At 36.8% G+C, this 26,410-nt stretch overlaps 1 protein-coding gene across 3 annotated transcripts in view; it reads right to left on the reverse strand.

The window, feature by feature from the left end:
* The window catches only part of CAMSAP2 (calmodulin regulated spectrin associated protein family member 2), a 109,196-nt gene that overhangs the window by 30,978 nt on the left and 51,808 nt on the right, over window positions 1-26,410 (reverse strand). For 2 of the 3 annotated variants that reach the window (XM_045877071.3, XM_045877073.3), the window contains exons 3-4: window positions 17,276-17,437; window positions 5,532-5,615 (exon numbers count right to left, since the gene is read on the reverse strand). In XM_045877071.3, the coding sequence (XP_045733027.1) occupies window positions 5,532-5,615; window positions 17,276-17,437 (246 nt within the window). The remainder of the gene's footprint in view (window positions 1-5,531; window positions 5,616-17,275; window positions 17,438-26,410) is intronic. The other variant, XM_064594030.1, reaches the window with a different exon arrangement.

Raw genomic sequence — 26,410 nt, forward strand, 5'->3', positions numbered from 1 at the left:
ATAAAATATTGCTTGGAAAAAGTCATGGTACCATCTCTGAATTTTAAAAATGTTTAAAATGCAAAGTTCCTCATACTAAAATGAGTTGATAACACAACAGGGGCATATTCTAGATTGGGAAGTTACTTTACCAGTAAGGGTGAGAAATGACAATGAAAGAGAAAAGGTATATTGGCAATAGGTATAAAGAAAGAAATGAATCAGCACTGACCACAAAAGCCCACATAAGAATAAACTGTAATTACAGAATAGAATCTTAGGGGTAGAATTCCTTAAAAATGATCTAATTTAGGCAGGTCAAGTCTTCACAATTATTTGAGTGAAATAATGGTAGGAAAAAGAAACCAGATAAATCTAAGAGTCAGTGCAAATGATGTATCTGAAAATGATGTAGAACATTAAATGTTTCATATATATATATGAAACAGACAACTTAATCAATTACAAAATTTTAAGTTATAAATCAGTGTTTCCCAAAGCATGCTCCAAATAACACTAATTCTACAGGATGTTAGTAGATGTCATTCACAAAAGAGGTCAAAGATTAAATACGTTTGAGAAACAGCTAGACAGGCTTCTTAACTGGCCTTCAATGTACTAAAATGGGCTGCAACATTTTTAAAGGGGCACAGACAAGGCAGCATTTCCCAAATGCACTTGACTTTAGAATCTTTCTTTAGGGGCACCTGGCTGGCTCAGTTGGTAGAGCATGCAACTCTTGATCTTGGGGTCGTGAGTTCAAGCCCCACACTGGGCACAGAACTTACTTAAACAAAACTGGATTCAATAAAAATTTTTAAAAAACTGATGTTATTAAAAAAAAGGATCTTTCAAATAGTATCTCAGGTACTGTTTGAAGAAATAGAATTTAAAACAAAAAGTTGGTCGTAGTTTTTAATTGCTAAGGAACTTTGGTAAAAATGGAAATTCACATGGGCTGAGGTAATCAAGCAAAGATGTACAAGCATTCACCTACTGTCTCACTGGGAAAAGTGTAGTCTATTTTGAGACTATACCTTTAAATGAAAAGCAATTAGAGCTCAGTTAATATCCTTTCTCCAAAGGTAATTCCTTCAACCAATTCCCAACCCTCTGTAAAATATCTCACCAGTACTTCTATTTTAAAAGAGGCAAATGTTACATTGAATAGACATGTGTCTTTAATATTATGAGAAAGACTTTACTCTCTATATAGTTAGTACTGTAAATTTAAGAATACAAACCCATGAATTTGCAGCTATCTCAAAATCTATCCAAATGGTCTACTTACTAATGCCCAAATATGTCTTTTACTTGTAACTTCATGTCTCCACTCATGTTATTCCCTATGACCTAGTGCCCTACTTTGCAAATACCATAAAACCTACCAAGGCCCCATTCAAGTCCCACATCTTCTAGAATACATTCTTAGATATTTCACTCCCACAGTTATCATAAATCTGCAAGTTATATATATATATATATATAAGTTATATATATAAATATATATATTATATATAAATAATATATATAAATATATATAAAAAATCTACAAGTTATATATATATGAAAGTTCATAATAACCAACTACTTAATCTACTTAAACTACTTAATCTTTTTTTTTTTTTTAAGATTTTATTTATTTATTTGAGAGAGAGAGAATGAGAGAGAACACATGAGGGGGGGAGGGTCAGAGGGAGAAGCAGACTCCCTGCCGAGCAGGGAGCCCGATGTGGGACTCGATCCAGGGACTCCAGGATCATGACCTGAGCCGAAGGCAGTCGCTTAACCAACTGAGCCACCCAGGCGCCCTAAACTACTTAATCTTTTCACTAACCTTTTGCTTTGAATCCCTTACTTTTACTAATATATTAAGAAAGGAAAATTTGAGAATCATTTTAGTCATAGAATTTAGAAGCCATTTAATTCAACTTTTACATTTTTACAGATAAAGAAAATGAGGCCCAGAGAGGTCAAGTGCCTTGGTAAAGGTCATGAAGCTAGTTAGTGGCAGAACTATTCTGACTTTAAGTCCATACTCATCTTACCATAGCACTTTGTACAAACTCCTTAAAAGAATGAATGCTGGACTCAATGTCATTGGCTATAAACTTTAGAGATCTTTCAAGTAGGGTTGTCAGGTTTAGCAAACAAAAATATGAGATGCTCATGCAACTTACACCAAAAATTTTTTGGTGTTATCTGAAATTCACATTTAACTGGGCATCCTACTTTAGAATAAAAAGGAATATTAGAAGGAAAAAGAGCAACTTGAAAAAGAAACCTGAGAAAACATTAGTAAACTGCTTAAACAAAACATTTTCCTAGGACATGGTACTACTTAAAATGCCTTTCTTAGGACACCAACCAATTCAACAATCAGAAATACATCATCAACAGAATGACATATCAGATAGAGGGCTAGTATCCAAAATCTATAAAGAACTTATCAAACTCAACACCCAAAATACAAATAATCCAATCAAGAAATGGGCAGAAGACATGAACAGACATTTCTCCAAAGACAACACATGAAAAAAATGCTTAAAATCACTTGGCATCAGGGAAAAAGAAATCAAAACCACAATGAGATACCACCTCACACCAGTCAGAATGGCTAAAATTAACAAGTCAGGAATCGACAGATGTTGGCGAGGATTCGGAGAAAGGGGAACCCTCTTACACTGTTGGTGGGAATGCAAGCTGGTGCAGCCACTCTGGAACAGTATGGAGGTTCCTCAAAACGTTGAAAATAGAGCTACCCTATGACCCAGCAATTGCACTACTGGGTATTTACCCCAAAGAGAATGTAGTGATCTGAAGGGGCACCTGCACCCCAATGTTTATAGCAGCAATGTCCACAATAGCCAAAGAATGGAAAGAGCCCAGATACCTATCAACAGATGAAATAAAAAAGATGTGGTATATATATACAATGGAATATTATGCAGCCATCAAAAATTGAAATCTTGCCATTTGCAACAACGTGGATGGAACTAGAGGGTATTATGCTAAGCGAAATAAGTCAATCAGAGAAAGACAACAATCATATGATCTCACTGATATGTGGAATTTAAGAAACAAGGCAGAGGATCATAGAGGAAGAGAGGAAAAAATGAAACAAGACGAAACCAGAGAGGGAGACAAACCATAAGAGACTCTTAACCTTAGGAAACAAACTGAGGGTTGCTGGAGAGGAGGGGGGTGGGAGGATGGGGTGGCTGAGTGATGGACATTGGGGAGGCTATGTGTTGTGGTGAGCACTGGGTGTTTTGTAAGACTGATGAATCAGACCTGTACCCCTGAAACAAATAATACTTTGTATGTTAATTTTTTTAAAAAAATGAATAGGAATAAACCTGCAGACTAAAAAAAAAAAAAGAAAGAAAGAAATTCCCTGGACAATTATCAATTATGCAATATTTTTGGTAATGAGGAAATGTTAGCTCACTAAATTAAAGTCTGAAGTAAAAAAAAAAAATACAGTACAAGTATCCCTCAACATATGCATATATTTTACCAAGAAGATGGTTATAAAAGGAAGTTTCATAAAATAGATTTTATTGGACATCTAAGTTGAGAATAGGTGGGCAAGGACAAAAGGTAAGAAATGTTATCATCCAAACCATGGGCTCTGTCTATAGCTGGATAAATCAGAGACAACAAGGTTAGCATCTGGGTCACTAGGCCAGCAAGCCTGAGTAGGTGGTGAGCGTGGCAACTTCTTGCCAATTATATAGCAATAAAAAAGAACAAGTCATTCTACCTCTCATCCCTAAAAGGAGAAAAGGATCAAGAATTTTGCTTCTACGGGAATAAAAATCAAGAACGAAGTGATTAGATTTCCAGCCAAACCAACCAGTTCAAATGCCAAAAATCTCACTGTTAGGTAACAGAGATTTCTGTTCCTAGTTTACACTGTCACAGAGTGGTTCTTCATCATGCTGACACCTACACTTCGCAGTAAGACTATGTAAAATTAACATGGTCTATGTGAAATTTTCACAAAGACTCTAACAATTGGAAAAAAAATTCATTTGAAAATAAAAATATGTATTCTGCTAAAATAAAAATATGTATTAATCAAAATATTTAAAAATGAATCACATTCATTGCTTCAATTACTCAATGACTCACTTAACAAATATTGGTTGTGAGGTTAATCTGTGCAATTGTATGAGACTAAGTGCTATTAAAACATCAAAGAGGTATAATACAAGTAGTGTCCAGATTCCATACAGCTTTTCTTAAAGGTCATTTACACTGTTTGGAATATAAATGGCATTTTTTATTCCATAAAATTATGTTTATTGGGTCCTATGTCAGCAAATAAAATCCCCATTTAGTTCATGATGTGTATGCAATACTACAGAATTTAATCATTATATTTAATAAACAAGATTTCTATGAAAAAAGGCCATCAGTGTTATAATTTAGGATGATACCATCTTAGCTTATTCCTGATTAGAGCCAGGAGCAAAACTGGGGGCAAAGGTTTCAACTCCTACGGATGAAAAAGAGAAAAGGAGGGAAGTTAACAGGAAGGACTGGGGGACGAAGGAGGGAAGAGACAGGGACAGAGGCTGGTGGAAGTCAGGGAAATGGAACATATGATCTGGGGTGACGGAAAAAAAAAAGATTCCCATTCTGATGTACCTAATTTAGGGGATCAAGTATGGACAGTATTTTCAGCAGCTAGTCAGTAAGCTAAATGAGGGAAATCATTGTGATCCCAAAATAACAAATTTAGATAAAATTTAAGGTGATCTCCCACAGAAGTTTTCTACTGAAGTTGATAATATACAAAATCCCTTTCCCTTTCCTTCCTTTTTTCTCTTTCTCTTCTTATAGAGGTATCAGTGACCAGGAGCATTAGACCATAATGAACAGAAAAACTGTGTAACAATAAAGAAACTTTAAATAATCCAACTGGAAAATTAAGATCTCTGAATACTTATAATTTCTTTCACCTCAATTCAAATGCTACAGAACATGTTTTAAGAGCTCTCACTATGATACATTTTAAAAAATGTGATATACTATAGAGTAGGAAATGTACTTCTGGTCTTAGTACATGACAAAAACACAAATTTTCAAAGAAGAAAAATCTAAAAGCCACAAGAATTTTTAAAGAATGAATCTGTATTTTCTTCTTTCTTCATAGAATAACCATGTATAACTTACAATTCCTGGAATATACTTTAAAGGCTGGTCTTACTACAAGTCATTGTAAGGCTGATACACTGAGAATGTTTTCTTGTTGTTTCACATATTTTACCGAAGGCAAAGCCATTGTTTTTGCCAAAAGTATTCCAGAAATTGAGTTCTAATCATTAACAGTTTTTCCTAAACACCTTCATCCAATTAACCTCCATTTTGTACTTCTACTTACTTGGCATTTATGACATGCTTTCTAGGACACAGTTAACACCACCAAAAAATAATTTAATGAATATATCTATTAATTAATATATGTATTTCCCAAATAATACATATATGTGAACATACACAGTCTATTCATAAAGGCACCTTTTTTTCTTTGAAATATATACCTTTTGACCTCCTGGAGCTTCAACTGTGTGATGTTCTTTCAATTTCTGTTCTTGTTCCATAATGTCTTTCAAATGTTCATTTACCTTAAAATATAAAAACACTAATTTGAATTTATACTCAAATATGACAATAAAATAACATGAACCATAAAATGTCTGTGGTCAGATCTCTGATATCAAATATCAGCACCACTCAAATGAGAAAATTTCATTTTCCCAACCAGAAAAAAGGTATTTTACAGGTGTTTTATTTGATATTCTAAAACTAATTTATTAAAATTTTGTTGAATACCTACTATATGTCAGGAGCTGGTTAGAGTTCTAGAGAAAAAAGGTACTCAATAATTTCCAATTTTAATGCTTAGGAAACAAACTTTTTTAATTTTTATTTTTTTTGAAGATTTTATTTATTCGAGAGAGAGTGAGAATAAGCAGTGGGGAGGGGCAGAGGGAGAGAGAGAGAGAGAGAGAAGCAGACTCCCTGCTGAGCAGGAAGTCCGACTCAGGGTTCGATCCCAGGACCCTGAGATCATGACCTGCTCTGAAGGCAGACACTTAACCGACTGAGCCACCCAGGCGCCCCAATGAACTTTTTTTTTTAAAGATCTTATTTATTTGAGAGAGAGAGAGAGAATGCAAGAGAGCACAAGTAGGGTGAGCAGCACAGGGAGAGGGAGAAGCAAGATCCCCACTGAGCAGGGAGCCCAATGTGGGGCTTGATCCCAGGATCCTGAGATCGTGACGTGAGCTGAAGGCAAATGCTTAACCAACTGAGCCACCCAGGCACCCCAACAAACTTTTTTTTAATAAAAATTTTATTACTTCTTTTAGGACTAGTAAATGGAAATTATTTGCCTTAAAAGTAATGTTTTCATTATCAATAGAAAACACTTTAGGGTTTTTTTTAATGGCATGAAGCATTTATTTTATTTTACTATTATTTCAATTCCAGTATAGCTAACATACAATGCTATATTAGATTCAGGTGTACAATACAGTGATTCAACAATTCTGTGTATGACTCTGTGCTCACCAAGGTAAGTGTACTCTTCATCCCCTTCACCTATTTCAACCATCCCCCAACCCTTCTCCCCTCTGATAATCATCTGTTTTTTCTCTATAGTTAAGAGTCTGTTTTTTGGTTTCTGTCCTTTTTTTCCTTTGTTTATTCTGTTTCTTAAATTCCACATATGAGTGAAATCTTATGGTATTTGTCTTTCTCGGACTTATTTCACTTAGCATTATACTCTCTAGATCTACCCATGTTGTTGCAAAGGGCAAGATTTCCTTCTTTTTTAATGGCTAAATATTATTCTACATAATAGAAAACACTTTGAATCAAGTTCTTAATCTGTGATTTCACAGACATGTCCCTGAATCATGAGAGGGTTTTACTGCGGTCATAAGGCCACAGCTAAAGTAGATGAAAAAATTTTCCCTAGAACTTTCTTGGGAGAAGGTCTAATTTATCTCCTATTAGATTATTCAAACATCCATAATCCAAAAAGGTTAAGAAACAGTCTACGTAATACATAAAATCTCTCTTAAGAACAGTTTAAACAATTCTGGATTTTGAGCTAATGATTTTAAGGTCACTCTAGTAATGAAAAATACATGTTCGGCTTGTTTAATTATGGCACTCTGATTAATGCCATTATCAACTACCATAACTCTAAATTAAACCCATAATTTTCTGAACTCTTCTATTACCTAAAATTTAGTTCAGTGGCTAAAAACAAATGGAGACTTTTAACTTATGATAAATTTTTTAGAAAGATTTTACTTATTTATTCATAAGAGACAGAGGCAGAGGCAGAGCGAGAAGCAGGCTCCCTGCTGAGTGGGGAGCGCGATGCAGGGGCTCAATCCCAAGACCCTGGGATCATGACCTGAGCCGAAGGCAAGCCACCCAGGCAACCAATTTATGATAAATTTAACTAACAATAATCAATAAGAGTCTTCTCTATTCATGATATTTCTAAGGGGTTATAAGGGATTTAATCAACAGATTTATTTTGGTATGTGAATCTGCAGCACTCTAAGATTTCCCAGTTAATCTCTTAGATTGTCAATTTGGTTGTATAAAATACTCTACGAGAAAGCAGCATTAGAAAAGACCTGGGTCTGAATCAAAACCTGCACTTACAAGCTATGACCTTAATAATTTCTTGATGCCTCTCAGCCTCAGATGCTAGTCTGAACAAAAGCTACCTCATAAAGCGATTTGAGGTATTACAGCTCTAAAATGGTCCCCAGTGATCCCCCTGAGTGTGGGCAAGACCTAATTTGCTTCTAACCAACAGAATACAACTAAGGTGATAGGCTATCATGTCAGTGATCATGTTACATAACATTCTAATTTCCATCTTGCTAGCCGACTCTCTTATTGGCTTTGATGAAGCAAGCTGCCATGCTGTGAGCTACCCTATGGAGCAGAGACAGTAAGAAACTGAGGCCTTCAGTCCAACTGCCTGCACTGAGCCCTGCCAACAACCACATGAACTGGGAACTAGATCCTTCCGTAGCCACACTTTCAGATAATACTGCAGGCCTGGCCAACGCCTTGCCTGCAGCCTTGTCACAGACTCTGAGCCAGAGGATGTAGTTAAGCAGTGCCTGGTTTTGTAACCCACAGAAACTGGTTAATACTGAAATAATAATAAATAATTAAATAAGTAGCTGAGACAATACAGAGCATAAAAGAAATAATGTGTAAAACGTACCAAGTAAAGTGGATACAGAGCACATACACCATAGATAGAAACTACAGCCACTGCTTATAAACAATATATCCCCAAAGCAATACCAGATAGCTGAATGTCTGTAAAGGGCTTCAACAAACCCTAATAAAATACTTTAAGCTGTTGTAATGGTATAAATCATCCTAAATATCAAAATCATGATTATAAGAAAATCTGACACACTGATAATTCATAAACTTTCATAATAGGGAGAATAAAAGAAAACTTTAAGACATATTATAGACATGACAAGACATGCCATGCTATTAACCTACTTAGGTACCCAAGACAGAGAAATGAAATAATTAGCTTAGTGACTCTCAAACCGGTTCCCAAATGCTGGCTACAAAGTTCTACCACTGAAGCTGAATCATGATATTTTTTGTGCAACTCAAGGATAGAAGTTAAAGGAATGTATCACAGAGCTCATGATGACTTTGAGGTAGTTCACTCCCTGAACCAGTGTTGGGGACTAGTAAACTAGAGAACAATATAACAAATAGTTGGCTTTAGCCATATGAATTAAAAATAAATTTGCTAAAATGATATATTAAATTTAAAATATCCATTAATTTAAAAATACTCACTAGCTTTTAATTTTTTTTTTCATTATAAAATATAAAATAGTAGGGTGCCTGGCAGGCTCAGTCAGTAGAGCACACGATTCTTGATCTCGGGGTTCTAAGTTCCAGCCCGAGGCTGGGTGCAGAGATTACTCAAAAAAAGAGTAAGAATAAAGATAATTTAAAACACAAAATTGTAATGTGTGTCCTTGCTTTAATATAAGTCTAAAGTTAGTCAATATTTTACCTTCCTCCTGAGCAATACAAAAACCTTACAAAGGCTTTAAATCAAATCACCTCGTCTCATCTCCATGTTATTTCACCTAGAATTATAGTTCTTCCTTCTTATGGGTCTCAAAATTAGTAGGATTTTCTGTAATACTTATTTACATTTACTCATATGTACACTGATTTTGCTTTTTATCATTGCTTCCTACATCCCACCTCTTTCTCCTAGGTTCAATTTCCTTCTTACTGAAGTACCACCTTTTTAGTAGTTCTTTCTGCAAGGGAAGTGATGAACTGTCTTTCTTTGAACAAATCCTGATTTCACCTTTAATCTTGAATAAAAGGTCTAGAATCCTAGGTTCATTGCTATTTTTCTTCAACACTTTGTAGATTTTGCTGCATTGTCTCATTGTCTTCTGGTTGCATACATTACTGTTAAAAAGTCTACTATAGTCTAACTGCCATTCTTTTTTTTTTTTTTTTTTTTTTTATTTATTTGACAGAGAGAGACACAGCGAGAGAGGGAACACAAGCAGAGGGAGTGGGAGAGGGAGAAGCAGGCTCCCCACGGAGCAGGGAGCCCGATGCGGGGCTCCGGGATCATGACCTGAGCCGAAGGCAGATGCGTAACGACTGAGCCACCCAGGTGCCCCTCTAACTGCCATTCTTTTAAGAGACTTTTATTTTTGGAGTTCTGCAGATTTATTACTATACATGTGTCAGTGTGGATTTATTTTAATTTATCCTGGTTGGAACTCACTGTGTTTCCTGAATTTGAAAGTTTCTTTGTTGTAGAAAATTTTATATCTTGGGGCGCCTGGGTGGCTGAGTTAGTTAAGCACCTGCCTTTTGCTCAGGTCATGACCTCAGGATCTCGGGATGGAGCCTGCAACTGCTCAGTGGGGAGTCTGCTTCTCCCTCTCCCTCTGCCCCTCCCCCTGCTCGTGCTCTCTAACAAATAAAATCTAAAAATTAAAAAAAAGAAAATTTTGTTATCTCTTCAAATATATTCTCTATCCCCCACTTCACTCTGATAATCTCTTTTTGGAATTCCAATTAGGCCTATAGACCTATCTATGAATCTTGATTTCATATATTCCATCTCACCTCTCTGGGCTTCATTCTGGGTAATTTCCTCTCAGTTACCTAACTCCCTCTTGAACTATGTCAAATCTTCTATTTTAAACTTCTGATTTTCAATGACTAAAATTTTTCATTTCTAAAGTTATATTTGGTTCTTTTTCCATTATGCCCTCCATGGTGCTTTTTTTTTTTTTTTTTTTCATTTTAGTGAACATAAGTGCAATATTGGTTTCAGGAGTAGAATTCAGTGATTCATCACTTATATACAACACCCAGTGCTCACCACAACAGGTGCCCTCTTTCATACCCATCACCTATCTAGCCTATCCCCCACCCACCTCCCTCCCATGGTGCCTTATTCTTTCCTATAGTTGTTATTCCATGTTTTATTTTCGGTCATTTAAACATTTATTTTTACAGTCTTTTTCAGACTGTTCCACTCTCTGAAGTTCTTGCAGTGTAACCGTCATTTGTTATCTTTACTAACTCTCATATGTGCTAGATCACTTCTTCATGTGTTTCATAATTTTTGATTGTCAGTACTTTCGCATCTGAAGCGAAGATACTCCCTCCCCCACTGCCTGAAGGACTTGTGGCTTTGGGTGTGGAAGTGAACTTCCAGAGTATTTTTAAATTTGCTTCGACTCTGACAGGTGCCAGAAAGATATCACTGGCCTGGTACTAATATTCTGGTAATGTGTTGCTTTCTCCCTTTTTTTCCTTGCTCATCAGTTGGGTGCTCATGTTCCTACATGGTCATTCAAGGAAGCCTCTTTCCCAGACCTAGACAGAGACTCACAATCAGCCTAAGACAATCATGATAGCCTCGTTCTTCTTCCTAGAAGATGGTTTAGGTATAGGCATGAGAACCAATCTTAGTCAATGGACGGCCTGGTGGGAGGACCGGCTGAGGGAAAGTCTTCCTTGTAAATAGAAGAGTCCAGAAGACCCTCTCACCTTTGCTAGACATTATTCTGACTACATATGATCCCTGGAATCATTATACACTGCTGCCATTATACAACCATGAGTGGAAATATCATATACAGTTAAGAATAACAAAAGATGGAAAGCCCCTGCATTCTTGTTGACACTGCTGAGCCCCTAAATTAACTAACCCTGGATATGCCCTACCTCCAGATATGCTGCTATATGAGATAATAAATCCTTTAAGCTACTTGTAGTTGGGTCTTCTGGCACTTAAAAGCATGCTCTCCCTTTTACTGAGGGTAGTACAGCTTTTCATGTGTCTTAACTCTGTGCGTCTAAACAGATTGTAGTTCCAATGTCCCACAGCAGGCAAAACTAAGACCTTATTCTTGTGTCCAAGTGATTTTAAAACTCCAGTCTAGGGGCACCTGGGTGGCTCAGTTAGTTAAGCGTCTGCCTTTGGCTCAGGTCCTGATATCAGGGTTCTGGGATGGAGCTCCGCATCAGGCTCCCTGCTCAGTGGGGAGCCCGCTTCTCCCTCTCTCTCTGTCCCTCCCTCCCTCCCCGGTTCGTGCTCTTTCTCTCACTCTATCTCTTGCTCTCTCTCAAATAAATAAAACCTAAAAAAATACAATACAATACAATAAATAAATAAATGAATGAATGAATGAATGATTCCAGTCTAGGCTTGGTAGACCACTGGAGAAGGCCACCAACACTTTCAGTCCCCACTTTGTTTCGGGCACCTGAGAACTTCCTTTTCTTTCTTTAAAGCACAGCTATATAATATAAACTCTTCTAATTACATTTTATCAAACAATTTGAGGTGTTTATAACCAGGAGAGTTGTAGTCTTAATCTAACAGGAGAGTTGTAGTCTTAATCTGACATGTTGCCAAAATCACTAATATTTTCTGTCTTGGTAATATACGTATTATAAGGCAGTTTTATAACTTACATTCATCTTGAAGCATTTTGGTCAATTTACCAATTGTGTGGTGGGGAAGGTTAGGCAGAGTGGGGTGATAGGACTAAAACCAGTTTTCTGACCGGGAATATTTATCTTTTTTTGTTGTTTTGGGGGGTTTGTGTGTGTGTTTTGTTTTTTTTTAAGTTAAAAAAGAAATACTTTCAGGGACACCCAGGTGGCTCAGTCAGTTAAGCGTCTGCCTTCGACTCAGCTCATGATTCCAGGATCCTGGGATCAAGCCCCGCATTAGGCTCCTTGCTCAGCAGGGAAGTCTGCTTCTTTCTCTGCCTGCCTCTCCCCCTGCTTGTGCTCTCTTTCTCTGACAAATAAGTAAATAAAATCTTTAAAAAATTTTTTTAATTAAAAAAATACTTTCTAATTCATTATCATATAGTTGTAATTGATCTATCAATTTGGAAATATCTTCATGATTTTTTAAAAAGTTTTTATCTAATTCTGTTCAAAAAGTAGACTGGTCACATATTAACATTTTAAACCACTATTCATTCATTTATTTATTCACACATTCAAACAGCTACTTACTGAATGCTAGTTACATGCCAGACATTGTATTAGGAGGCTAGGGATACAATGATATATAAATCCAGAATGATCCCTATACTCATAGAACCAAAAAAAGGGGCAAGAGACCAAAAAAAAAAAAAAAAGCAATTCATTAGAAGAGCTGTAAATAAAGATGTGAGAAGAAAAGAATGGGGCAGGGGGCATCTATCTTAGAAAGGCTGGATATATCAGAGAGGTAACTTAAGCTGAGACCTAAAGATGAAAAGCTGGCCATGATAAAAATAGAAAATACAGCATTCCAGACAAAGAATAAACAATACAAGCAAAGGCCCTGTGGTTGGAGAAAATTTGGTATGTTTGAGGAACTGAAAAAACAGTATGGCTGAAACATGTTGAACCCAAAAGAGGGGTTTTAAGATAAAACTGGAAAGAGAGGTAGGGCCAAATAATGTAAGGTTCATGTGTTCATAACTTCTGTGTACCCCTGCATGGATTTAGTCATTTAGTACAATCTTGTCTTCTGTGGTTTTGCTTGTTTTTAAGTTCCAATTCATTTTCAGCCAATAATGCTGAAGTTAGCCATGTTATTCCCATTTTTCTATGATAAGTTTTTTATACCTATGGGTGTATTATCCAGAAAAAATGGCAACTTAGGGTGAACCAAAATAAGAGCCAAAAGGAGCAAATACATACTAAATCTGAGAGTCCAGAGTGAAGTCATGATGAGAGAATAAGTAATGAACTGGAATTGGTAGACTGCAGCAAGAAAAAAATACACTAGGAGGTTCAGGTTGAATCAAAGGGTTTCAGCCTTTATCTAAAAACTGAATAGGGTGGATATGGCTGCATAAAGGTGGTAAACATTCCCAGTTAAGTGAATTCTTTATCCTTCTAGAGAATCCCAAAGTTCTAACATGCCTAGCTTAATTCTGTAACTTTATCTACCTCTTTGATTTATTAAATATCATCTCTCTGCCAAGCACTGCACTAGTCTAGGCACCAAGACTAAAAAAAGATGGGCACTGTACCTGTCCTCACATAGATTATTCTAGTTTGTTTAAGCGATTTAGCAAAGTAATTACGAACTCTCAAAAGTGCTATGATGTAAAGAAATGGAGTGTTACAGCAGAAAATAAGACATGACAGATGCCTACTTCAGATAAGGTTGTGAGGGAAAAGTGCAATCTAAACTGAGAAATGATGAATGGAAGCCACACAAAACCTTGGGAAATGAGCTGCCCAGGAACAGGAGACATGATCAGAGACCCAGGGATGAGGCATACAGCTGGAATGAAGTGAGAGTGGTGAGAAAGGAGAGCAGTGGCCATGAGCCGAGGATGGAGAAGTACACAGGGTCAGATTAGATGGTACTCTGTAGGCCATGGCACATTCTGCATTTTCAATGAAAACTGAAGCCCCTATGGGTTTTAACAAAGGAATGACATGATTCAAGTTACATTGTAAGAAGACACTCTAACAGAGTTCTGGTTCTGGTAATAGTGGAATAGCATATATTACACTAAGCTTCCCAGAACCGCAATTATAAACCGGACAAAATATAAAAAGCAACTGTTGAAAGTACTGGAGAACGACCAAAAGCAGGCAGAAATGGGAAAGGACATGACCTTTGAAAGAAAGGAACATGTTGAGTGAAATCTATGTTTCTATGGCTTTCTCCTCAGTCCACACAATGCACAGTGGCTAGAACTCAAGCAGAAAACTAGTCTCGTTGGAATGAGGAACTGAGGGAGAAATCGGAGACTGTGAGAACGGCTAGACTTTGAGGAAGAGTATCCTGGGAAAGAAGGAATCACTACGAGGGAGAGCCCAGCTCCATGTAGAAGCTGCCCTCAAATCCCTGGCTGAGCCCTGAACTGTGCAGGTGGAGGAAGACCCCAAGGAGCACAGAGAGGGGACAAGTGCTGGCAGGCTGAAGAAGCGGCCTGCTGCAGAGGACACGGTGTGGCACTCCAGTCCTGCCAACACCTTGGGTTCTCCACTGAAACTTTAGAAGGGTCACACATGATTTAGAAGACTGAATTTAAGATGAGTACAGAGAAGTATTACTGGATTTGTCAAATGGAAGCCATCTTCCAAACCAACTCAGGAGCAATCTCAGGAGGATAGGAATGGGGATGGGAGAGAGAGCAGAGAAGGCGAGTGAATGAGTAAACAACTCTCTGGAGAGGTTCTGTGTATGGAGGAATGGGGTTGTATCTGGATTGGGAAGTTTTGTTTATCAGGATGGGAAACACTACAGTAAGTCTATATTCTTGGGAGAATGACCCAATAGGAAGGGAGAACTGGATGATGCAGGAGAGTGAGGGAATAACAGTGTGGTCCACACACCAGTAGCATTAGCATCACCTGTTCTTAGAAATGCAGACTCTCCACCCAGACCCCAGACCCATCAAGTCAGATCCTGCATTTTAACAAGTTCCCAGGTGACTCATACGCACATGAAAGCTTGACAAGAACCAAAGCAGAGGATCAATGACCAGGACAAAAGAAGAAAGAGCTCTAGAGCAATAAGTAAAGAGAAACTGCCCTTTGACAGGATGTGGGAGGGGCAGATTCTCTACTTCAACAGCAGAAAAGAAAGAAGGAGTACTGATGCAGAAAAGTTTACAGATTTGGTGGCAAGAAGGGAAAATTCCCACCTGATGGCTCCCCATCTCTGGTCTCAAAAAAGGATGAGGCAAGGTCCTCAACTGACAGTAACAGGGGATGTATTATAGAAAGTGTGAGGACCAGAGAAGAAAGGATGAAATCGCCTTGAAATGTGGGGAAGTGAACTTCTTAGGGACACACTTCTTAGCCTGGCAGTAAGCACTGAGTGTCCATTTGAAGTTTGTACTTATAAATTTAAAGTGAAACTGGCTTCCTTGTGTAAATTTCTCCAGCAATATTTATCTCCATAATATTTCCAATATTTATCTCCATATCTGCACCCTAGACAGAAGGTCGATAACTGAGCTCAACCAGGGTTTTATCAGATAAATCACAGGGAGGGAAAAGGAGGCAGAAAAACTGACAGGACTTGCAAGAATCTAGTTCAAAAAGGAAAAAGCCTGTAAGAATTAACGGGCTCAATGGTTTGGAACTCATGATGAAGCTGAACACTGTTAATAGCAGGGGGTATTAGAGTAAGTGAAGGAATTATTTAAGAATGAGACGCTTGCAAATAGGATATTAAGGTTATAACCTGATGATGAATAGGTCTAGGATGTGACCATAATTCTCCATAGCTAAGGAGGAGTGCAGAAAAAGATCGCTAAAGATGAAGAAATAAAGGAACTCCAGGGGCAGAGTATTAAACGGGCCTTCTACATTGATACTGATAATGATGATAAATGAAGTTTTTACATTTATAGCTTCTTGTTATGCAAGCATTCAAGAAAGGATACCTCAAGATATAACCTTGTTAATCTGCTCAGGTCTTGCTCATGGATAAGGTTTCACTTTCTCTGGAGTAATAGTTGCAAATGAATGCAAATCAAGAGGAATTAACTACTCAATCTGGCAAAGGGAGTGAGAAATTGACAATTTAAGCACCTTCAGAGCACAAATAACTAATCACAGTTCCATAAAAATTTCCAAAAGGAATCTACAATCTTATGCAACTTAGTCAAGCAAACCTAAGAATCACGTAATAGGAAATAGGACAAAATTATTTCATTCTTGTATTCAAAAAATATTTACTCAACACTCACAGTGTATAATACCCTACTCTGAGTGCTAGGAATTTTATAATTACCTGATATGAACTAAATCATTATTAAATGCAATTATAGATATTGCAGAATATATAGAAATCTATTTTAATGGAATTTTTTTTTTTACTCAAAAGGTAATGGGAAATTTTAAGTAACTTAAACAACTTTAGCTTTCATTTTGATTTAAAACAAAAACAGTAATGGAGTGTGCCTTAGTCTGTTCAGGCTGCTGTAACGGAAAAACCATAGAATAGGTGGCTTTTAAACAACAGAAATTTCTTTCTTTTTTTTTTATTTTTTATTTAAATTCAATTTAGTTAACATATAGCGTATTATTAGTTTCAGGGATGGAATTTAGTGATTCATCCATTGCACATAACACCCAGTGCTCATTATATCAAGTGCCCTCCTTAATGTCCCTCACCCAGTTACCCCATCCTCCCACTCACCTCCCCTCCAGCAACCCTCAGTTGGTTTCCCATAGTCAAGAGTCTCTTATGGTTTGCCTCCTTCTGTTTTTATCTTATTTTTCCTTCCCTTCTCCTGTGTTCATCTATTTTGTTTCTTAAATCCAACATATGAGTGAAATCATATATTTGTCTTTCTCGGACTGACTTATTTCGCTTAGCATAATACCCTCTAGTTCCTCAAAGTTCTGGATGCAGGGCAGTCCAAAATCAAGGGACCAGCAGATTTGGTGTCTGGTGAGGACCTGCTTCTTGGCCATCTCCTTGCTGTGACATCACATGGTAGAAGGAGCAAGGGAGCTCGCAGGGCCTCTTTTATACAGGGGGCCTTAATCCCATTATAACCTAATCACCTCCCACAGGCCTCACTTCCTAATATCATCACACCGGGGGTTAAGATTTCAACATAAGAATTTTGGGCAGAGAAAACCTGCAATCTGTAGCAGAGTGGCAATGCATAATTGAGGATTTCACTTTTTCTGGTTATGAGACTCATTTTCACTCGAGTGAGTATATTCCTACCTTATTAATCCAGTACATGACAGCATCCTCAATATCATAGGGCAGATCCGTGGCTTGAAAAAAAGCTGAATACTGTTGAGCACACGCAATTACTTTCTCTATACTGACCATTTCTACGGTATAAGCCATCATTAGGGTATCTACCATGGCCAAATGAGCACTCTGCAAATATAAAACAAAAACACAGAGTTTAAAAATTACACTTAGAAACTGCTGTTTATGTATTTTAAAATATTAATAGTAATTCCTAACCAACAGTAACAGAACTAAAGACTACAGAAGACAAGCCTTAAGAAAGTACAAATGAGATGAGCTAACTGAACCAAACTAATTTATCATTGAAATAATTACTGAGGATTTTTAAGACACTCATATCTTCTACTCAGAAAATGTTCCTTTTCCTGTTTTTCCTATTTTTAATAATGTTGCAATCATTTACTCAGCAATATAATTTACAAACTTCAAAATGCTATGTCTGGTGTGCTGATTATTAATGGTACTAGTCAATTTCCAATCTTTGACTATGCTCTTGCCTTGGGCTTCACATCCGTAGAATTCTATAGATTCTACTTCTAAAATGTCTCTCAAATCTACTGATTGCCATAGTTCCAGTGCAGACCATCAACATTTCTCACACTTGAAGGAGACAAAGAACTCTCTGATTCTCCTGGTTCCAGCTTCTTCCTCATCCTATTCACCCAGCAGCACAGGACTTCCCATCTTTCCTTTGCCTTTTTTGTTTGGTTGGTGTTATATATGGTTGCTTGTTTTTAAATACAAAAGTGTTGTTATATGGTGATCCCTAAAAGTTCCAAACATTACAAGGTACATAATAAAGTAGAAATTACCTCTCTCCTAGTCCTCCTCCCCTAGCAATGGGTACAGTTTGGTATGTATTCTTACAAAAACATTTAATGCACATCAAATAGGTAAACATTCACATTGTTTCCTATTCTCTGGCATTACAAACAATACTACAATATTATATTTCTCTAGAGATAATTCTCTACTGTGGGGCTATTGGGCCCAAGAGCAGCCACATTTTAAGTCTTCATAAATACCCATTAATCTGCTTCCTAGAAAGTTTGTGGCAACCTTTATCTCCTGTCAAGAATGTTATCACTGTGCCTGTTTCCCCACATTTTTTGCCAGCATTTGATATCATTCACTTTTTATCATATGTATCAGTCTGAAAGGTTACCAAAATACCCACTCTTGTTTGACTTTGCATTTCTCTAAACAAGGATGAGCATCTTTTTAAATGTTAAACAAAGAATTTGTATTTTTTCCTTGGAAAACTGCCTCCTCATATCTTTTGCCTGTTTTTCTCTTTGGCATGTTCATCTTAATTTCTTGATTTGTTAGAGCTCTTTATATATTAGGAACATTAGCTCTGTGTCATTCTGATAGCAAATACATTTTCCTAGTTTGCCTTTGGATTTTCAACTTTGTTTAGAGTATAGTGAGCTATAGGGAAGTGCTAAACATATTCCTGGTAAAATCTCTCAATCTTAATGTTCTCCTTTATGGCTTCAGAATTTACCTCATGTTTACAAAAGGCTTCCCCCCACCCCAAGAATATGGAAATATTGTCCTCTTTTTTTTCTATTACTTTCAATCTATCTAGAATTTGTTTTTGAAGACAGTATAAACTAGGGCTCGTCATTTTTCCAAATCAGATTTCATCATATCATTCTCTCATGAAGTTTACCTCATTTACTTTATAAAAGTCTAAACTCCTTAACAGAGATAAAGTTCTTTAACAGTTGGTCCCTATCAGTCTAGACTTATAACTTAACATTTCTTTTCCCCAATCCACACTCCTTTCAAAATAGCCACAGAAGACTGCTGTTTCCCAAATCTGTCACCAATTTTCAGGTTTCCATGCCCTTGCTTTTGTCATCTTCCTTACAATATAGACTGAAGTCCTGACATTGGTCTGATTGTCACCTTCATTCTAAAGGTTTTTTCCAATCATTTCCTGATCAAAATGACCCATTTTTCCTACAGAATGAGTATAGGTTCCTACAAAATAGTGTTTGTACTTGCATTAAATTCTGACTTATGTGAAGAAGGGCATGGACACTGGTTTTGTTTTTTTTTTTAAGATTTTATTTATTTATTTGACAGAGAGAGAGATAGCGAGAGCAGGAACACAAGCAGGGGGAGTGGGAGAGGGAGAAGAGACTCCTGGCTGAGCAGGGAGCCCGATGCGGGACTCGATCCCAGGACCCTGGGATCATGACCTGAGCCGAAGGCAGACGCTTAACCGACTGAGCCACCCAGGCGCCCTGGACACTGGTATTTTTAAAAAGCTCCCCAGAAGCCAGGCTGAGAATCACTAACTTATCTCACTATAGTAGTCACCTGTACACAATACTATTTCCCTAGTGAGGACGTAAGACTCTTGAGGGCAAGGACATGATCTTAGTTATCTTCATACTTCCTACACCTAACATGGTACCTGGCAACTAGCAAAAGCTGGAAAGAAGGAAAGAAGCAGGGTGTCTGGGTAGCTCAGTTGGTTAAGCGTCCGACTCTTCATTTTGGCTCAGATCATGATCTCAGGGTCATGAGACTGGAGCGTGCTTAAGATTCTCTCTCTCGGGTGCCTGGGTGGCTCAGTTGGTTAAGCGACTGCCTTGAGCTCAGGTCATGATCCTGGAGTCCCAGGATCGAGTCTCACATCAGGCTCCTGGCTCAGTGGGAAGTCTGCTTCTCCTTCTGACCCTCTCCCCTCTCATGCTTTCTCTCTCTCTCTCTCTCTCTCAAATAAATAAATAAAATCTTAAAAAAAAAAAAAAAGATTCCCTCTCTCCTTCTCCCTCTGCCCCGTTCGTATGCTCTCTCTCTCTCAAAAAAAAATTAAATTAAATTAAAAATTAAAATAAAAAAGAAAGAAGGAAAGAAGCTAGTCTGTGGGTCAACGTAAGGAATGAAGAGCTAACTTTACACTGGAGCTTAAGAAAGAGGGTTTTGACTAGGAGATGACAGACTAGCCTATCAAAAGGTTAGCACTATTTATAGAAAGGCAGATACTTTATCTTAATAATGGCAATCATAAAACCAATGGTAACTCCTACTTAATAAGTCTAACTTATGTGCCAGATACCATGCTAAGTACTTCATTAATATATTAGTTCTTTCATTTCAAATCTTTTCTTTTTTTTTTTTTTAAGATTTTATTTATTTATTCATGAGAGAGAGAGGCAGAGGCAGAGGGAGAAGATGTGGGACTCAATCCCAGGACCCTAGGATCATGACCTCAGCCGAAGGCAGACGCTTAACCGACTGAGTCACCAGGCGCCCTCAAATCTTTTCTGAAATAAGGCTGGAGATAATATACACTTTCTATAACCCTCACAACTCTCTAAAGGAAGTATCATTTACATTTCATATGTGAGGAAGCTGAAGTTCAGACAATTAAATAGTTTGTCCAAACCTAATGTGCTTTTTCTACTGTATCATGCAGTTGGCAGAAATTAAGTCATTTAGTTAGGCAAGAAATATGTTTTGGAAATGATAAATGAACATCATATGCAAGAAAGAAAATAAACATCCATAATTGTTTCAAATTCAGATCATATTTTCATATTCTACCTTATCCGAGAAGTCTTTTCCAGACTGCTATTGCCCAGATAGCCAGTTATTCCTTCAGACTTGAAGTGGCACACTGTATCAATTCTAGCATTTCCTTTCACTCAAGTCATTTATCTGTATGTGTCCTATTAAACTCTAGCCCTAGAGAACAGAGATCCTGTCTTTTTTTACCTTTGTTCCTAGCACAAAAGCTCTTAGAAATTAGTATTTAAGAGAATTAAAAATTTTAGCATAACTCTTTTGAAGAAAAAGGTGAGAAAACATTTCAAGAGCCATAAAACCATTTGTGTACTCTTTATTAAGATTCTTTCTCTCAGCAATTTATTCTACAGATATAACTTGAGAGGAAAAAATAACTATGTGAATGAAAGTGGCCATTATATTACATATATCCAAAAGGAAGGAAACAATGTTACAACCATAATGAGTAATTTATGGTATCTTAAACTATTTAACAATAGAATATATGCACAATACAATATGGAGGGAAAAAACAAAACTGCACATAATAATGTTCAAGATATATATACACACATCCCCATATATGGATACCTATATGTACATCCATACATGTATGGATATACACATATAACATATAAAACAGGAAGGGAAAAGCTGCAAAAAAAACTTACTTGGAAACTACCTTGTTATAGTATATATAAAAATGCATATAAAATCTATCATTTACTTCAAAAATTAGGATACTAAACACTAAGTATAACTAATTAGTAATACATTTTCAAAACAAAAACATTTTCTCACTTCACTAATTACTTCTACAAATTCAAAAACAAATTTTTAAGAATTTCACTCTTGTCCTTACAGTTATTTCTATATGATATTCAGCCACTTTTAAACTAAAAACTTTAAAACTAAATAAGTAAACTAAAAGCTTTCAAATTTTAGTATTTTTTTTTTACCCTTTAACTTTATAATATGTGATATAGAGGTAAATTAAAAATTATGTAAAACAGAAAGAAAGGGAAAAGCTGCAAATAAAAAACTTAGTACATAATGTAAATATAGCTGCAGATAAAGCTGCAAATAGAAGAGAATATACATAAATGTATCTAGAAAAGATCAATAGTAAAAAAAAATAAACTCTAGGCTACAATCAGTAGAGTAATTTATATCTCTAAATAAAATATACATATGTAATTTCTTACCTAAAACATTAAGATCAGAATAATAACGATGACAGCTAACACAGGGTACTATGTGCCATATAATGTTTTCAGCATTTGTATTAAACTCATTTAATACAGCAACCCTGTGAGAGGAACTATTATTACATTTATTTTACAGATGAGAAAACTGTGTAACCTGTTCAAAGTTACTCAGCAAGGAGGTAGTGATGTAGGGATTCAAACCTAGAAGTCTGACACCAACACTGCAGACTCATCCGGATGCTCCCCACGCAGTGTGCATATTGCGTAGGAGGCGAGGCTGCAGAGGCAGAAGTAACAGCTGCCACCACCAGGTGGCAGAGTAGAACGGGCCGTCTCAGGGCAGCAGTATAAAGACTGCTTACGGAATAAAAGCAGTTCCAATGGAAAAGGAAAGGATACAGAATCCCAATGAATTTACTTAACAGAGCTTAAAGTATCATTACAAAGGCCAATCGCAGGTTCTGTATCTTTGTTACAAAAGTTATATTTTTGTTACCTCCAATCAGTAGAGTCTAGATAAAATAAGTTACATTTATGTATTAGAAATGAAAGTTAAAGCTATGACATAAAGAAGAGTGTTTAATTAAGCCTCATAAATTAGTAAGATAGACTTTCTAGTATTGCATGCCTCTTATTATTCTTGTATCAGATTTAGACACAGAACTTAAAAAAAAAAAATTCCTAAGAAGAATCCAGGTCTTGGTTGGCCTACTATGGTATAGCAGTTCCAGCACCTACCATGTCCAAGCAGTCCTAGAGGGATATAGGAGGGAGCCAAGACTTAACAAATCACTCAAGAACATGAAGTATTTGAATTATTCTGCTAAAATGATATGCACAGCATATACATATCAGACTGTGGTTCATCAAAGTTAATTCCAATTCAGAAAATTATACCTTGCATATTATTTTTAAAACAGGTTTACTGTATGTTTATCTTTAGTTTACATGGAGATAAAAGTAAAATAGCACTAAACCTACTGAAATACCACTACACACCCATTAGGAAGGCTATAATTAAAAAGTCACATAATAACAACTGTTGGCAAGAATGTGGAGAAATCAGAACCCTTATACCCTGCTAGTGAAAATGTAAAATGATGCAGCTGCTGTGCGAAACAGTTTGGCAGTTCCTCAAAAAATGAAACAAAGAATTACCCTTTGGTCCTACAATTCTACTTTTAGGTATATATATGCAAGAGAAATAAAACTGTATGTCCACACAAAATCTGTTCAGAAATATTCATAATAGCTGAAAAGGCAGAAACAACCCAAAAGTCCATCAACTGATGAATGGATAAACAAAATATAGATATTCCATACAATGGAATACAATTCAGCAATAAAATAGTGATATATACAACACAGATGAACCTTGAAAACAATATGTTAAGTAAAAGATGCCAATCTCACACACACACGCACACACACAAATACGTATTATATTATTCCATTTATATGAAATGTCCAAAATGGGCAATATATATAGATAGAAAGTAGATAAGCATTTGCTCAGGGTTGGGGGTGGGAGATGTGGAGATAGGATGGTGATAGTAAAGGGTGTAGGGTCTCTCCTCAGTTTGATAAAAATTTTCTAAAATTGATTGTGGAGATGCCTGTACAATTCTGAATATACTAAAAACCATTACATTGTACACTTCAAATGGTGAATTATATGGTATGTCAACTATAGCTCAAGCTGTTACTCAAAAAAATCAGATTGATTTGTGACACTCTTCTCCCACTTTTCCAGTATAAATACCTCATATATCACCATTTCTGGCTCTAAGTAAGCCATCATCCATATGTTTGCAAAGTATCTTCATAAATGCTTCAAGGTGAAAGGTGATTTATTTTTCTAGATAGTGAGGTATTTTAGTATTTTGAGTAATATCTAAGAAAGATCATAAATGATGATCTTTAAAAATAAACTACGTATCTTTTATCTAGATTAGCTGGAGCCATAAGAAATTGGAAATAAAAATCTGTGAAAGGAAAACAGAATTTAGCGTATTTTTCTTTTTATCATCAATATATAGGTATCTTCTGCTTAAAGGCATTCAGAATGCAAACTTATGGAAATAAACAAGTGTTAATTTATTTTTAATAATATCTAAAATACCCACTGTCTAGAAAAATAAATCACCCTTCACCTTGAAGTAGCTAGAATCTTAGAGAATTCTATAGTTGGTATGAAAATAGAAATTTTCCAGAAAAAACAGACACTTCTAATCATAATGTCTGTCCTCTGCTGTAAGGAAATCATAGCACATCAAAAATCCAGCCTATCAAAAGTGGGTTGACCCAAGAAGCAAAAACGCACCAGCCTTAGAAACAAAGTCAGGAGTACACAATGACCAAAAAAGATTTTAGCTGTAACCTACAGGGACTTACGGCACGGCTCTTCATGACCTCCTGGTGTTGTACCCAACCTGTATTAAACAGAGGACCAGGGAGCACCACTGCAGCTCTGCTATCACCAGATGGAATGGTGAAAATGGCAACACCGGCAAGGGAGGCGATGGCCGTGGGATTCAAAATACCCGTCTCCTGAGATTCAATACTAATTCGGCCTAAATTTAACAAATCTAGCACACAACAAAACAGCTGAGATCTCTCTTTGTTTCTGTAAGGGTTGCGTGGGCATCCAGTTTATATTCTGTCATCTACATTTGGTGAATTTGACAATCATACTACCCGATGGAGAACTGTTTTCAAGATAATGTTGAATCAAACTGATACTAATAATTGCAAAAGGAATATATACAAAAAATGGTACAGCTCAAATGTCTATTAAAAGCTCCTGACCAATGAAAGATACTATGTCTCCTGAGCAGTTCCATCAACTTCATCTGGAATATGTCTAATCTCTAACAGCAAGTGTATTTAAATGAGGATCTACTGGGTAGACACATACAGGAACAGCATAATAGTAACCAAATACATACGGTAAACGAAGAAAATAGTCTACCACAGTGGTTCTAAATCTGGCTGATCATCAAATCACAAATTCCTTAGCCCCAAACCTTAGAGATGGGGATTCTTCAGATCCCCAGAGAGAGGCCCAAGAATAGCATCCTAACAGGAATCTCGCCTCCAAGAGTCCCCACAGCCACAAGAAATTAACCTTCTACAGTGCATCTCTAATCACAACATTCTACAAGCAAAAGCCTTCTGTGACTTCCCAGGGCCTACCAAACAAGTCCAAAATTATTTGATTAATGAAGTTCCTCATGATCTTAAAATAATCACTCTTGTCCGGTCACATCTTCCACTACTTCTTTTTTAAACCTTATAGTCTGGTCCTTGAAGAGCAAGGACTATTTAAGTGGAGAGCCTAGGTTCAACCTCGACTGTGCCACCTACTACGTGGTTTTGAGCAAAGTCCTCAATTTCTCTGTGGATGACAATAATAGTACAAGGCATTTTGTGCTCTAAAAATAACATGGTTTCTGTCCAGGATAGGGTTGCGGCAAACCACTCAAAAGCTATGCCACTTTGTAACCAGGAGGTAACCTGGACTGTCCAAGCAGACAACTCAACCTGGCTGCAAGCTGCCACAGCAGACTTTGGAAAATGCACAAAAACAACTGTGAAAATGCTGCCGGCCCTCTAACTAGAGCACGGCTGGGGGATGCTGAGATACTGCTGATGGAGCCATATGAAGATGGGCACAGGAGGCAATGCAACGGTCCCTAACCAAGAGCTGCATTAGGATGGGGACACACCTCTCTGGGAAGGAGTCCTGGGGGCAGTTGCTTATTTTAAGATTCAAATATGGAAAAACTCTATGGTTCCAGTTTTGAGTTACAGGCAATCCGTAAGAGCTCGTGATTATATATATATATATTTTTCCTAGCCCTAACTTGCTTGAAGAAAGGGCCTAGAAGCAATAACTACTAAAGTAGCAATAAATACATCTATGCCCAGATCTTGGTATCTAAATAACATTTCCCCCATTAAAATAAAACCAAGGATCTTTAGAAAATGACTGAATCCAAGTCAGAGACAGAAAAAGGACAAAGTGAGCCTGGAATATACAGATGTGTCAGAAAGAAAAAAGTATTCAAAGATTGATGGGGAGATGTCAAAAAGTTATAGAAGCCAGCTTGCATGGGGCTCCCTCTGGCCAAATATAGGCCCACTTGAATATAAAAAAAGATTAATGACAATAATGAGTTATATTACAAGGAATTAAAAAGAATCCTTGAGTCCATGGTGATAATTATTACAGGGGAAAGAAAGAAAAAGCTTTTCTTTACAGAACAATACCAAATAAGAAATGTAAAAGGAACGAAAGTATTTTAAAAATCACCATATTCCAACCACCAATGCTGTAATTAATTCAGCACAGATAGATCATCAA

This window comes from Mirounga angustirostris, unplaced genomic scaffold, assembly GCF_029215605.1.
Source record: "Mirounga angustirostris isolate CCGP_5_RB_7025 unplaced genomic scaffold, mMirAng1.0.hap1 SCAF_6, whole genome shotgun sequence".
Taxonomy (NCBI): Eukaryota; Metazoa; Chordata; class Mammalia; order Carnivora; family Phocidae; genus Mirounga; species Mirounga angustirostris.